This window comes from Rattus norvegicus, chromosome 9 (assembly GCF_021556685.1).
Source record: "Rattus norvegicus strain SHRSP/BbbUtx chromosome 9, alternate assembly SHRSP_T2T, whole genome shotgun sequence".
NCBI lineage: Eukaryota > Metazoa > Chordata > Mammalia > Rodentia > Muridae > Rattus > Rattus norvegicus.
The window spans coordinates 83,115,264-83,130,369 of NC_141542.1; the positions used below are offsets into that span (position 1 = coordinate 83,115,264).

Sequence of the window (15,106 nt, forward strand, 5' to 3'; positions counted from 1 at the left end):
ATAGACAAATGGATAAATGAATAGAAGCATATATGTGTGTGTGGTGTATGTGTATGTGGTGTTTGTGTGTGTGTGTGTGTGTGTGTGTGTGTGTGTGTGTGTGTGTAGGATGAAGGAAAAATATCATTCATAATTAAATGTATGAAAATAATATGCATATACATAAGACAAAATCATGGTCTTTATGATTTTATTGTTTTTATTCTGATGTTATGATTGTCATGCTTCATCTTTTGTGTTTCTTTGCTCCATTTATTCTTAATCTCCCCTGAACTTATCCAAACCCTCAGTGAGTTTGCTCCTGTCCCAGGAGCCAGGCAATGGCGATGCAGAGTCTGCCCAGGAGAGCTCTTGATTGCATTTCCTCTGGGAAAAGCCATCTCTTACTCTGTAGGGAAAACTACAGTCGCTGTCTTGTTGATAAATTCCTTTGCTTCTTTGAAGGAAGATGTAAATTTGCTGGACCAAATGAAACTCCCAGAACTGCTGTTCAAGGCCATATATTCCCAAATACACTATAAAGTTTTAAATAGAAGGTATATTATTTTCTATTTGAAAATTACTACTATTAATATTCCAAACAACTCATTTGGTTGTTCAGTTAAACCAGTATAAAATTACTTCTTCCAGTATTGTCATATTATTGTTTTAAAAGCATATATTTTAATCAAAAATGGGTGCTGGGAATTGAACCCAAGATCTTAAGCAAGTACCACTCTATCTTTAGCTCCTGGTAAATTCTTTTTTTTTAAGTCATTTGTGCTCTTTCTGAATTGTTCCTCTAATAATTTATTTTTAATTTCCTTTGCATCCCAATCACAGTCCCTCCCTCCCAGTCTACCCTTACAGATTCCTCTCTCATTGTTGTTTCCTTCCCTTCTGCTCAGATAAGGGGGAGCCTCCCTTGGGTACCATACCACCCTGGGACATCTGGTCCCAACAAGACTAGGAATATCCTCTCCCACTGAGGCCCATATGGGAAAAGGCCCAATCAGGTATTCCCATATGGGAAGGGTATCCAATGGCAGGAAACAGAGACCAAGACAGCCTTCATTTTACTTGTTCGGGGTCCCACATGAGAACCAACTCCTGACACTATTCATAATGCTCTTTTATGCTTGCAGACAGGAACCTACCATAACTGTCCCCTGATAAATTCCTTAAAAAGTAAACGTTTGTTAAAGCTTTCTAAGAAGATGTTAAAATTATTTTCTGACAATTAGGATTAAACATATACAAAAAAATCAAATCCTCTCTTTCTTATGTTCAATTGTGAACCAAAATTACATTACTAAATTAGTTTTCTCTCCACCAAAAATAATGAAATTAAAATTTCCTATGATTTCTTTTCCAAAATAAACTGAAACCAAATTACTGCTCGCCAATGAAACATGATTCTGAGGATATAGCATGCTTTGGGTAGGAAGAATGTGACTATCCTGGACAGAGGCATGCCTTGAGTTCTCACCTCACTCACTGTCTCTTCTTAGACTCTTTTAAGACCCCTTTATACTAAAATGGCCACAGTATCATTTCTTGGCTATTTTCTATGAATACATTCTTTATGGATTAAGTTCCACTGTTATAAACAAAGTAATTCTTGGTTGATACCAACATGCAGTCCTACACAAAAGACTGAAACACTGTTGCATTGCTCAGATGTAATTTTATCACATAAGCTAATGGTACTTGTGTTCTTTTATTATTTTCCCAAATAAAGAGAGCTTTAATTAGTATTTTAAAAATTTTAGATTAGGAAAGTTAATTAACACTCAAGTACTTGGAATTCTAAATTAATGATACTTTTGTAAAAATGTCAAATTCTTCCAAAGTACATGAAGTAATTATGCATCTGTAAAGTTGGTGACTATAATGTATGGATTACCTCTAATTTATGTATATAATATAAACAAAAACTTTTGTGTTCATTTTCTGCTCTTTCACTAAATAAATAAATAAATAAATTGTGTTAAGTATCCATCCAGTCTAGCAAATAACTCAGTAACAAAGGCTTCAAGAATTGTGTGCCTAGCAAAATAAATCACCCAGGACTGTGGTTATTTTCCATGTAGGTAAGTGACATATTTTAGCACAGTGCCCTGTGAGCTATGCTAAATGCCACAGGAGGACATTAAGTTGTACATTAGTGCTAACAGACCCATGAATGATCCAGAAGACAGGGTTCCATGCTGTTCCAATGTCTACTGTGTCTGTTCTACCTCTTGTTTTATTCCCAATTTCCTGTAAAACATTGGGATCTGACAAGAAATGTTCCCAACTGATGAGTTTTAAACAGTAGATTTTCTTTGGATAATTAGTGTGTCTGTGAATTCTATAATCCTAAAATTACTTTTTAATACTGTTGAGCAGTTCTTGAAGCTACCTGATTGGACTCCTGGTCATCATATGTTCCTTCATTGCTGTTTGTTTGCAGAGGAAGTGTCTGCAAGGATAGTTCAAGTAGTCACAGCTGAAGCTGTAGCAGTCCTGAAAGGTGAACAAGAGAAGGAGGCCCAACACAAGGATCAGCCTGCAGCTCTGCCTTTAGGTAAATGAGAAGAGCCTAACACAGGGCAAGCATTTGCTGCGCCTTCTCACACATAAAGTATACATGAAGAGATATATTCTACTTTGTTCACACTTTATCTATGTGATATTTACCTGTCACCTCTACTAGAAGCAAGAGGACCAGTTGAGCCCTCAGTAGTTTCACTGGGATGTTTTGGTAGGTTTTAGGGTGAAACACCTGGTGTTAGATGTGATGACCCTCCCTTTATTTATTAAATAGGGATTTTATGACTCCGTTCACATAAAGAAAGTGAACTGAAACTTCAGTTACAAATGACAGTCTCTCCTCATGGGTTCATGAACACAAATCCAGTAGCTAGAGCTTTGATAGAGTCATCAGTGATGTGAATCGCATACAGGAGACTGACCTTGTGGTTTGAGAATTGACCACCATAGCTCATCTAAGGGCACTTCAAATAGCCTTGCCATTTCCCATAGTCAAAAATTCCCTTCAATGCCATGGTGGTGTGTAACACATAATCACTGAGAAGGTTACTCAGCCAAAGTTTGCTGCCATGCACAGACAGATAGTTTGATCTAGAACTTAAATATAGATATATAAGTGGATATAAATAGATAGATACATACATGATAGATAGGTCATAGATGCAATCATAAATTACATATTCATAGATAATTGTTTGAAAGATGCATAGCTAAGTGGTAGACACAGATACATGGATGACTAGATAAACTGATACATAGATACATATACAAATTACAGATAGAAAATGTATAGATCATAGATAGGTGAGGTAGATAAACAGACATATATATGTCTACAAGAAAATAAATAGAAGAAGACTTTCTAGGATAAAGTGTATTTATTTCATAAATACATATGCCTAGCATGTCAAATCCTAAAAATGTTTTCCAATTTTATAGTTCAATGTATCCTTAACATTTGTTTTCCTGATTAAGAGTTCTTGAAATGTCTACTAAAAATAAACAATAAGAATATCTTTTCTTTCCTCAATTAAGAGCTTAGAATATGTGTCAGTATGCGTCAGTCTGGGTGTCTTGATTATCAAGGACTTTCTCGTGAGTAGAAATGGGGAAAAAATCCTAACTTAAAACATTAACCTTTAATCTAGCATTCACTCCTGTTCTGTTACTCTGCAATAAAGCTCAAGTTTTAAAATTTAAGTCTTAATAATATGAGGAACAAATCCCAAAAAGTCAAGGAGCTAAACACTGTTGTCACAAAGCCACCTCTATTAAATTAACCACTGTATTGTAAAACGTCACATAATCTATAAAATCGATTCAGCTACTGGCATTAATTGAGATTTTTTTCCTTTGATGTCCCTTCCCTGCATAGGTAGATCATGAGGAAGGTAAGTGTCAGGAGGACATCAGAGGTGGTTCAGATCCTTTCCCACCATACTAATTCACTGGGACACCAAAGCCAAAAGTGGTCCAACTCCCACTGTCTGGGTAGAGCTTGTCTGAAGATCACCATACTCTATACCACCCTCATTTTTCATTTCTGAACATAAAAGAGAAAGGAGATTTCAACTTAAACTTGGAGTAAATGTAATTAAAAATGGTGAAAAATATTATACTGATGAATGATCAATATAATATCTTTTTTTAGACCTAGCGGAACGTTCAAAGATTGTTGCTAATTGGACAATTCTAACTAAACCAATATGCTTCCCTAGATGTATTTTAGTGTGATATCGCACTGCTAAATGAAACACGTTATTAATTTTACAACCACAACTTGTGACAGAATTTGTTTTCATGTGTGTCTAACTCATTTTTATAGAGAAAATGGCTTTTAAAACACAGAATGTTTATCTTCTAAGTTGTTAACATGTAAATCAGGTAAAGAGTTTCACGGGAGCCTGTTTATAGAATGGAGAACCATTGGACAGACAGAATTAATTGTTCTATCTTGTTTCTCCATTTTTGACCTGTAGCAGCTGAAGAAACAGTTAATCTGCCACCTTCCCCACCACCATCGCCAGCATCAGAACAAACAGCTGCACTGGAAGAAGGTAAGGTCTTGTTTGGCCTTGCAGGGTTGAGTCTTTCAAAAAGCGTAAATAATAAACTCCAGTTCACAGCCCGGGATGCTGATGCCAGGTAATAATGTCGACCACAGCTGGTAGTGCTTCAGATAATCAAGAAGAAAATGAGCACGTGTCTGAACGCAGAATCATTTCTCTGCATTAAAAAAAAATAGGAATATGGTGAATAGGAACATAGACTGTGTGAAGAAAACTTTGTGTTCAAGTTGCTAGAACAACTATAAGCAGTTAACTTATTGAGGATGTGTTGGGCAGACGTGATACAATCCCCTTATGACTGAAAAGAAATAGCAAACATAACTGCTGTGACAGCCAGCGGGAGTCAGTACTTTCTTAGGAAGTATCAGAAGCTATGTATTCCACTCACTGTTACATTACTGAGAACTTCCCCCAGCCCTGCCCCACAGGAAACTCTCAACACATATTAATGATTACAGCACAAAGCTTTATGAATGAACAGATATGGAGAGCAGGGAACCAGAAGCCAGCCCAGCCGTGAGCGTGGCCGCTTCCCCACTGAGACCTGCTACCCTCCATGAATACATTCATGCACTGCCAGCATCTTAGCTCTCATTGACAATCAAAGGGATGCTCTGGAGAACATTCATTCAGAATTTGAGATGAAAGGCGCTAGAGTACACTGCTGCAGCCTTTTGCTGAGACTTGGAGTGCACATGGAGGCTAAGTAAGAGGAACACTGGTGGCTTACTCTCAGTTTTCAGATACCAAGACTGTTTCGTTTCTGTTTTCCCTCCATTTACTCTTTTGTTGTTGTCACTTCATACCATCAGCATGTAAACGATGCATAATATTGATCACTAAATATTTATCATTTTTTAATTTGTAATCTGATTCTCTTCAGTATTCCCTAAATACAGGAAACTAAATTTCTCAGCTACATATTGTTAACTCCGAGATGAGTTTTTTTTCTAGGCACAGATTTATAAAAACTGCCTTTTCTCTTTAACGAGCCTTCTTTTAATTGCGATTACCCTCCTCCTGACTTGGTATTTGAAATAACATTAAACAAGCAAAATCATTATATGAGAAGAAAAAGGATTTGGCAAGTGTAAAATTAGTGTTTAACACCTATTAGTTATCTCCTTAAATGTGATTTATAATCTCATTCATACATCTGAAAGATTCTGTTTGGATTTGTGTCTGTCTGGTCATCTGGGCCATATTTACTGAACACCTATAGTGAGTGTCCCAGAAAGTTTTCGAACTCTGAGCAAATACTTGAGACCAAAGCCTACATAATCCTTGCTTTCAAAGGGATAACTGCTCAGAGAACAGGAATGCAGTAAATAGGATTACAAATATTTCAACTGGATTATCTCCAGGAACAATAAGGACAGTAGCCTCCAGAAAGAAAAGCAAGGGAATCCTTCTTTTACTGTATGGCTAGTTCCAAAATAAGAGAAAACATTGTTAGTTCCCAGATGAGAAAGGTAGCACAGAGGAGGCAAGATATGCAATTGGATGCTGACAAAAAGATGTCATGTACCAGGACAGGAGACCATGACTAACATGAAGAAAGAAAGGGAAAAGGATTAAGTAAATGGAGAGAGGATGGTAACCAGTTTGGGCCAAGGGCCTAGATTTTATTCTAGATGCAGTAAGAAGCTGTGTGTGACAATTGTATACTTCTCAGGTCATTCACAATGTTTCTGAGCTCCTACTTAAAACTATTAGAGTGGCTGAGAATCCTTTACTGTAGGAAGGATTATTGACTCCTCTTGCTTGATGGGAGTTGTAGCAGTAAAGGAAGTAGATTCTTCCCAACCAACTGGGGATCCACCTATAATGTTCTCCTTCCAAAAACACAATGAACAAGACATGGACTCACTTTCATCAGTTGTCAGCTTTCCAGGATGTAAAGAATTGCCTCCCCCAAATTGTCCCTCTACAATCAGGGAAGACACTAACTACCTCCCTTCTCATCACAAACAGTTCAGAATTACTTTCCACCATCTTTTGTATTTTCCATTTATTTTTTTCAAAAGAGACATTAAAGTACATAAAGATCTAATGATAGCTCATCATCTTTGATGATGATAGATATCTAATGTGTGAAAGATGTGATCACAGTGAAGTTTTGTTGATCCTTTTTCTCAAACCACAAAAAAAATTAATGGTCAACCAGTAACATATTTTTTTAAATGGTTTAAAAACAAGCTAGTGACAAGCCACAAGAAAAGAAGGAACTTAATTAATTTCTTAATCAAGTTTTCAACAAGTTTTTAAAGACTCAGCCTGATGTGCTACTCATGGCAGATGTGCTAGGAGAGGAAACAGGTGGACTTCATTGCTTGTCTATGATATTATTTTCCTTCCTGAACAAAGACTGTCACAGAAGCTTTGAAGACACAAGGACAGCCACAGTCTGACCCTGCATAGAAATAGAGGAGAATGTTTACATTCAAGTTGAGTAAATGGGTGGCTCTAAGAACATACTCCCTTCTTAAATATCAGATATTTCTTTAAAACAAATTCCCTTCCCAAAGGAAAAGCTTACACTGAAAATAATTTGACATTCATCACTTTACAAACATCCATTTATTGTAATTCATGTAATATTAGTATTCCCAGAACATGTGCCTATTGGGGGATACACTGAAAAGAGAGTTTATTGAAAGAAGAATTTGACAAATATCTCACCTAGGAAGAAGACCAGGGTGCTACTATGCAGGGCTCTATTAGTTAGAATTTCTTCTCACTAACTGTTCCCCCTCCTTGATCTGGCCATAACAATTGTCATTTGACCTGAGATGTTAGATGGTGGAAGCCTGTACAAATACAAGAATATACTCTAGACCAGGGGACCAGGGGTCCTTTTGCCTTGTCAGGTTGGATCCAGAATTCTGGGTGTTATTTTCCAGTTATTTTCCATGGATACAGCAATATAATCATTGCTATCTGAAGATAGTTTCTCTCCATGTCACTCAGAGATGGGAGTTACCATTAGAAAATTGAGGAATCGCTTGTCAAAGCTTGAAAAATGGAGAAAGGTTCAGAGATGGTGGAAAGCATTATACATGGGAGTCAGCTGCCCACTGCTTGACTGTGGGGCACCAATAATCATTAGTCCTTGATACCCCATGAAACCTAGTTTCCCATAAATGTGACTAAGAATTAATTCCAAAATGGTCTGATCAACTACAGCTGAGTTTGGAAGGACAAGTCGTATTTTTGCCCAATATAAAATTTTAAATATGTTAATAAAACCTTTAAATAAAAGCAAACTAGAGTGAAATTATTCCTCAGTTAAAACGGCTAAACTTCATTTCTGAAGTCTGTAGTTATGTAAAAGAGAAGTATTAAAAAGGCCAGGACTCACAAGGTCACCCTGTCCTTTTATATGTCACATTGTTAACAAGTAGATTATTTTATCATAAAAACAGTTTCCAAAAGCATGTTTTCTTAAAGGACAAATACACTTGACTGTTACCCTAAGCCATGAAAGTAGCTGATACAATGAGTACAAATTTCCTCTAAGTTTCTCAACTTCAAGTTAATATATTAAGTTAAGGTGAAGAAGAGAGCTTGAAAGTGAGTATATGGAAGACACAGTGCAGACATGTGTGTAGTTACATGTAGGGTCAGTATGATTGTTCATCTGGTAAACAGTACCTGCTCCCCAGCCTGACAACTTGAGTCTAACCCCTCGGATCCACACTGTGGAAGGTGATAACCAAGTTGTCCTCTGACCTCCAAATGGATACCATAGTGTGCACCCTACTTATGCAACCTAGAGATATAAAGATATACATGTTTTGTCAGGGATATCATTTTTTCATCTTTTATTGGATATTTTCTTTATTTACATTTTAAATGTTATCCCCCTTCCTGGTTTCCCCTCCGGAAATACCATATCCCATCCCCCACCCCCGCCTCCATGAGGGTGCTCCCTCACCCACCCACCCAAACCCTCCCGGCTTCCCACCCTGACATTTCCTTATACTGGGGCATTGAGCCTTCACAGGACCAAGGGCCTCTCCCATTGATGCCCGACAAGGCCATCCTCTGCTACATTTGTGGCTGGAGACATGGGTCACTCCATGTGTAAGGGATATCTTTTTTTGCATCTGGATAAATTACTTAGCTAGAATTTATATCTATTTATGAATCTGTATCTTCCAACTAATTCCCTGAAGTTGTCTCCTTAGGCTCGTTGCTATAGGACTGTGAAGGTCCATTGTCTACAGATAGGAGGTCTATTAGAAGCTACTGTTCTCATGTCAATTTTTATAAAACGTCTCTCAACTACATACTCTATTCCTTATCCATGCCTTCATTTATTTGTTTTTCATTATTTAGCCATCCCTAATGGTATCCAAAAGCATCTGCCATATTGCAGTTCCTCTCTCTAACAAATGAGACTCCGGTGTCTTTTGTCTTCCTGCTTAGAGACTCGTAAACTATTCATACTTAGCCATTTCCCACCCCACCCTCAACTCCCCCCATCCAAACTCCTGCACACCACTTCCTGACTTCGCTCTGGAGTTTGCTCACAAGCTCTGAGCAGAAACTTGGAGTTCTTAGAGCGCACACAGTCCTAGGAGAGGTGTGGACTTGGCCAAGTGTCCCTTTTGAGACTGCCTTAATCTGAAGATAGAGACTAAGGGGAAATGGTCTTTGCACTGGAGCCAAAAAAAGCCCATAAAACCCCACAGATGTTTCTGCCATTCTAGGATCAGAATAAGTGTTCATAAAAGAAAACTGTTGCTTCTTTTGAGTTATTACAGACTTCTGAGCTGTTTTTATGCCTTGGCACTTAAAATGAGACAATGATGACCACAGAAGCCAAATGTTCCAGTAAAGTTGAAACATCCACGAGGAACTCCTCACTACCTGCCCTCAGTTCTCAATGTTGGTGTTTGCGTTGTAGTCTTCTTTGCTTCCCAGAAAGCAAATGGTGAAAAGCAGGGAAATGTATATCCCCCTTTTACTTAATTGATGGCCCATGACATTGGTTGAACAGCTTAGACATTTTATAAGTAATTTTCATTCATAAAAAACCAGGGTAGAGGGGAGGTGGCCCACTGGGAAACACGTGACTAACAGGGACACATCACAAGCCCAGAACTACCATCTAGTCTCTGTTGCACATCAGACCCTGAAAAACTATCTGCTCAGCTGCTACTAAGAATAGCAGGCATCATTTTGGGGTTCTCTCCCATGGTATAGTAAATACCATGGCTGAGAAGTTTCTGAGCCTCCAGCTAGAAACAACTTCCCTGGAACTATCAATAACTTATTGGCTGATTAATAACTGACATGCTGAGGAATTAGAAGCATTCTGTCTATAGAGTATTATGATGATATACTCATGTTTTCAAACCTATTTCCAGTTGCCTTTGCATTTGCAGAGTTTTGCAACACAGTGCCATAAAACTGCATGTTTAAAGTCAAAAGTTTACACAGAGAGATATTATAGGTTTTGTTTCTGTTGTTGAAGGTGACAAACTTTAACTTAGGTCTAGAGATAAGTAATGGTAATTAGTGACTATACTAGGAACCTGGACTGAGAGACAGCATCTATATCAAAAGCCAAATAGGGTTCATTCAAAACATTCCTAACTCTTGTTGACCCATAGGAAAGTACAAGTGCTCCTAAACAGAATAATCTACAATGTGACCTTAAAGAAATGTATTACTTTCTGGTTGAAATCATTAACTGAAACTTAGAATAACAAAATTGCTAAGTATTTGTACATGAGTAGATAATCAAAGTTTCACTCAGAAGCCCTTTTTCCAATAATTGATCAGACCATGATATGCTGACATTGTTTCTCTTTCTTAATTTCTATTGTATTGGTGCATGACTTAGAATTCTCCTTCAGGAAGGAGATTCTTTCCAAGACTGCATTTGTTTTTGTGACACTTTGTTTCTGTTCCAATATTTCCTTGGTTATTCTGAATTACTAGAGGGGAATGTGCAGATATTTCTATTTCTCAGCAGGGCTCTGGTGTTTTTTATTGTCTTAGATCAATGGCAAAATTTCCTAAGTGGTAGTTTAAATTAAGTACCCAGCAAAGGATGCACCATTCACTACCTTCCATCATCCATCAGCCTGGTCCGCCTCAGCCCCTTCTATCCACCTGTGCTTCTTTGGTGACCCTCTGTGTCCTGTAGGTGTCTGTCTCGTCTGTCTGATCTCACGTCTGTCTTGTCCAGTTCTCCCTGCAGTTTCTTCCTGTGTATCTGTTTGTAGATGAAGGGGCTGAGGATCAAGTGGGTCCTCTACACAGGTTCCCCAGCCATGAACCTGCCACCAGCGGGGAGAGGCGTAGGCTTCTAGCCCCTTCCATCTCCGTGTCTGTGCCCGATGATGAGCCTTACGGTTCCGATGAGGAGTACTATGAGCATCCGTTGTTCAGCTCAGAGTGGACTAGTGTGCCCCCCAGTGTCACAGCACAGAGCGCACAGGCCCACTTAGGCCAGGAGAAAGGTGAACAGGAGCATGGTGCCCTTTTGCTCCTCCTCGACAGCCTGCAGCTCTGTCCACATACATCACCATGTTCGGTGTGCTTTTGTGTGGGGGTGGGGGTGGGGCATAAGCCTGTTTTGTCCACATGAAAGTGAAGTCCCTATATAAAGAGTCACCCACCGAAATGCCTCAAAATTGATATGAAACACATTTGTAACATGAAACAAACAAGCACTTCCTTTTCTTTTTTTCATTATTGCTCCTATGAGAGGGAAGGGAGGAGAAAAGGGAACAAGAAATAAAAAAAAATCAATTAAACAAGGATGCCTCTTTGTTCCTTTCAAATGCATTATTGGGTAAGAACATTATTACCTAAACTGAAGAAAATGACCTTAATATTATTTGATTCCCCCACCTTGGATATAGATTATTACTAGGGCCAGCATTAAATGAAAGTCACTGTTTTACTTCTATATTCATACACTTGATCTTTAAAACAATAAAGGATAAAGAACCTACTTAGAGCAGAAAAATGCTATGGGTTATATCTACCCATCAATAAGTCAGAACCTGTGGAAGCTTCCAAAATATCTGTATCTCAACTCACCTAGGCAGAGCTGGAGGGATGAAGGATTTGACCCAGAGCCTTTGTTCCATAAAGCTGTGCTACCTGTGTATAATTGGCTATCCTGAAAGTGATATTAAGTGATGGTGAGCCTCTATTTGTTCAATTCCAACATGACACACACACACACACACACACACACACACACACACACACATGAAAGTACAACTAAAAAATTTTTGGCTTAGACAGAAATGTTTTCAGGTGAAGCCTTGACTTGTTAGATACAGAAGAGCTCCTTTTCATGTAGGACAATGGACAATGTGTGGTGATAGAACATGGGACAGGCAATTCCAAGGCAACAAGGAATCCACTTGCAGCTCACCAGCCACATGCATGAGAACAGCGAACTCCAACAGCTGACACCCTAAGAAATGTACCCAGCATTACATGAAACTAAGACCTTTCAACAGTGTAAGGAGAAAAATGCTGTGGGAAGTTTCTAATTAACAGATAGGTAAATAGGACACAAACAGACCTAATTCCAAATTTAAAATGTTAAGGCCAAAATATTACATGGATTTGAAAACTTGTAAATTAACTTGGCTATATTTCATTAGTAAGCTGGTCTTGGTGCAGTTAGATATGCTTAAAGTTCTTCTAACTAGAATCAAAATATGTGCACCATAAACGAATTCCTAAATAATAAGGAGTTGGAATTTTTAAAATGTCTCTTACAAATTTAAATTACAGACACACAAATATCTGCATGGTAAATGCATGGATAGATGAGGTAGTTCTCCCATCTTTCAAAGTGTTAGTATTTCTTTAAAAAGAAAATTTCTTCCCTGTCCATCTGTACTGTTTCCCACAGGGCCTTTTGCACAACATCCAATTGTTTTAGGGAAGTACCATAAGAACCTTCCCACTCCTAAAACAGCTTCCTTTCATTTATTAAAGGGCAAAGTGGATTCACTTATTTTTATGAACATTTGAATTGTATATGAGAAGCAAATGGATAAAATAATTCATGGCCTTCAGAAGCTTGCTGTTTGCATTTAAAGGCTGACTTTTTTGTGTGTTATTTATATTTTCTGGGGGATATTTTTGGCACTCTGGATGCCTCTCAGTCATCTTTCCTTAGTAGTTTTATTTTGAATTGCATAGTAAGATTGTATTGCTGATATGGACACTTTCTCTTAGTAACTGTACACGAACTATTACTAAGTAGTATGAAAACAATGTTTATGAGGACACTTTCTCTTAGTAACTGCATACAAACTATTACTAAGTAGTATGGAAACAATTGTATATGAAGGAAAATATTTTTGTAAATGATAGTTTTGAAGTTAAAAGTTATTTTTACTTCCAATAGTTATTTTCCTGAGTCTCACATAATTCAATGGAGGCAACATAAGTTGACTTTTATAGCCCTTCCTTAGAAATATTATATCCAGAGTATGCTGATGTACTCTGTAATAAATGTAAAGCAATTGAGTAGGTATCACTTTGAGGCTAAGCCTGTTTTATACCTAAAATTGTTTCGCAAAGATTATACATTTTTAAACAAAGCAGTCGGGAATTCTTCTGTAGGGACTTCCTCCATTGGAGAAAATGGCCCCTGTCTAACCAATCAGAAGGCTTTTCTCAGTGCAGCAGTACATCTTTCTTCTCACCATCATCTATTGGAGCAACACCACCATCTCTAATAACCAGTAACCCATGACCATTGCTCATGATACTACCATTCTCACTAAGGATAATCGAACCACAAAACCCTTTCAGCTCTCGAGTTTTAAAATGTGGAGTACAGCCTTTTAATCAGAGTTTTTAAAGGCCTTTCTATCAGCATATTATGCATCATAGTTTCCCAGCAAGTACATAATGTGTCTGTCGTTCGGTTATTAATTTGCTCATCCAGATGGGAAAGGAAAATATGCCTAATGCGGCGGAGAGTTTATACAAATGGAGCTGAAAGTGTTCCATGAATAATATTTCTGTCCTTTTGTGTGCTGTTCTGTGGTCATGACGTCAACATCTTTTTCATTCCCAAGAAGAAGAAACTCTAGAGGGTGTGATGGCTGAGGAAATGGAGCCTGCTGCCCTTCCTGGGAGAGAATGTGGGGCTGCTAAATCCTCAGACAACCCTCAGGGCCTCAGTGAGGGCCGAGTGGAATCTAGCGCAGAGGCGCAGATAGTTCCAGAAGACAGTGCCCTGGCAGGGGCTCCTGATGAGAAAAGTGTTAAAGAGGTCACGGAGGTGGCTCCAGAAGTAGAAATCCCTTCCTCTGCCAAGGAAGGTGTGTGTCTGTCAGGATTTGCATGTGTGCTGCAAATGCTGCGCTGCCGTGGATCTCACTAAGCGAATGCCTTTCCAACGCTGGTCCTCCCGCTGGGTCTTCTCATGATCATAAGACCACCATTTCAGGCTTCAAGAGCAGAGAGTGTGGCTTGCACAGTGCTGTGAGAGCTTGGTTGTCCCCTGCTGCTGCTGGTTGTCCTTTGCCATGATACAATACGCTTTGCTGCAGGCTGATGATGCTGTGTGAACTCTTCTTGGTTTATCCCCTCCCTCCTCATCGCCAGTGTTTGCCAGTCACATTGCTAATACATGTATTATTTTGTTTTTACGTTTTGGGACAGCAATCCATATGCTTTTCTTTTCAAACCCTAGAGCTGGATTTTCGCGCAAACGGGCATAAATGATAGGATCGCTTTTGTTTGCAGCCACAGAGTGCTTTGTTTTTATGCTTCAACAAATGCTGGTTTGGTTTCCTTCAGAGACCCTGTTGGTGCTCCTCCTGTCATTGTCTCTCCAGGGCAGCCAACCCTTTTATCATGCCTGTATCGCTTAAGTTTTCCTTCATCTAGCCTTCATGACAAGTTTACAATATTTTGTTGCTCTCATTACAACAGGACACACAAGTCTATCAGATCATAATAAGCCCATCTCCAAGAGAGCCACTGTCAGATGTCTCCTAGCTCTAGTGACCTCAGGAAATGATTTAAAATATAACTGGGATGCCAGAAACTCTTGGATTGGCATATCAATAAAATCAAGAGCATGCCGTTTATTTGATGTAAAGATTATCTGGGCCAGTACTAGCCAATATGTTACTACCTAGCTATGTCCAGGGAATGAAATCAGGACCCTGGGGAGAAGGATTTTATAATAGCTGACTATTGAAAAATGTCTTTCTCGTGTGCCTTCCCATTGTAATCTAGAAGCCATGCTGGGATTAAAATTTTAGATTAAGTATAAACTGGCTCATCAATTCTTAGATCATGTATACAAAATCAGCATCAAATGTTTACTTTAATCTCTGCTATCTTCTATAACATTTATGGCCGTAACTTTTAGTTTTTCCGTATGGATCCTTCTAATTTTTCATCATGTACCTAAAACTCCAAATACTTGTATCATTATGCATTTATTGGCATTTACCCTACGGCCTTCCAGTGTATTTTCAAGTGAGAAAATTTGCACTATTCAGTAAATACCT

The 15,106-nt window shown here is 38.4% G+C and overlaps 1 protein-coding gene across 56 annotated transcripts in view; it reads left to right on the forward strand.

Moving 5' to 3' along the window:
* The window catches only part of Map2 (microtubule-associated protein 2), a 258,236-nt gene that overhangs the window by 209,247 nt on the left and 33,883 nt on the right, over positions 1 to 15,106 (forward strand). For 19 of the 56 annotated variants that reach the window (XM_087564840.1, XM_087564853.1, XM_087564843.1 and 16 more), the window contains 2 exon segments: positions 2,435 to 2,548; positions 4,494 to 4,571. In XM_087564840.1, the coding sequence (XP_087420966.1) occupies positions 2,435 to 2,548; positions 4,494 to 4,571 (192 nt within the window). 56 annotated transcript variants of the gene reach the window in all.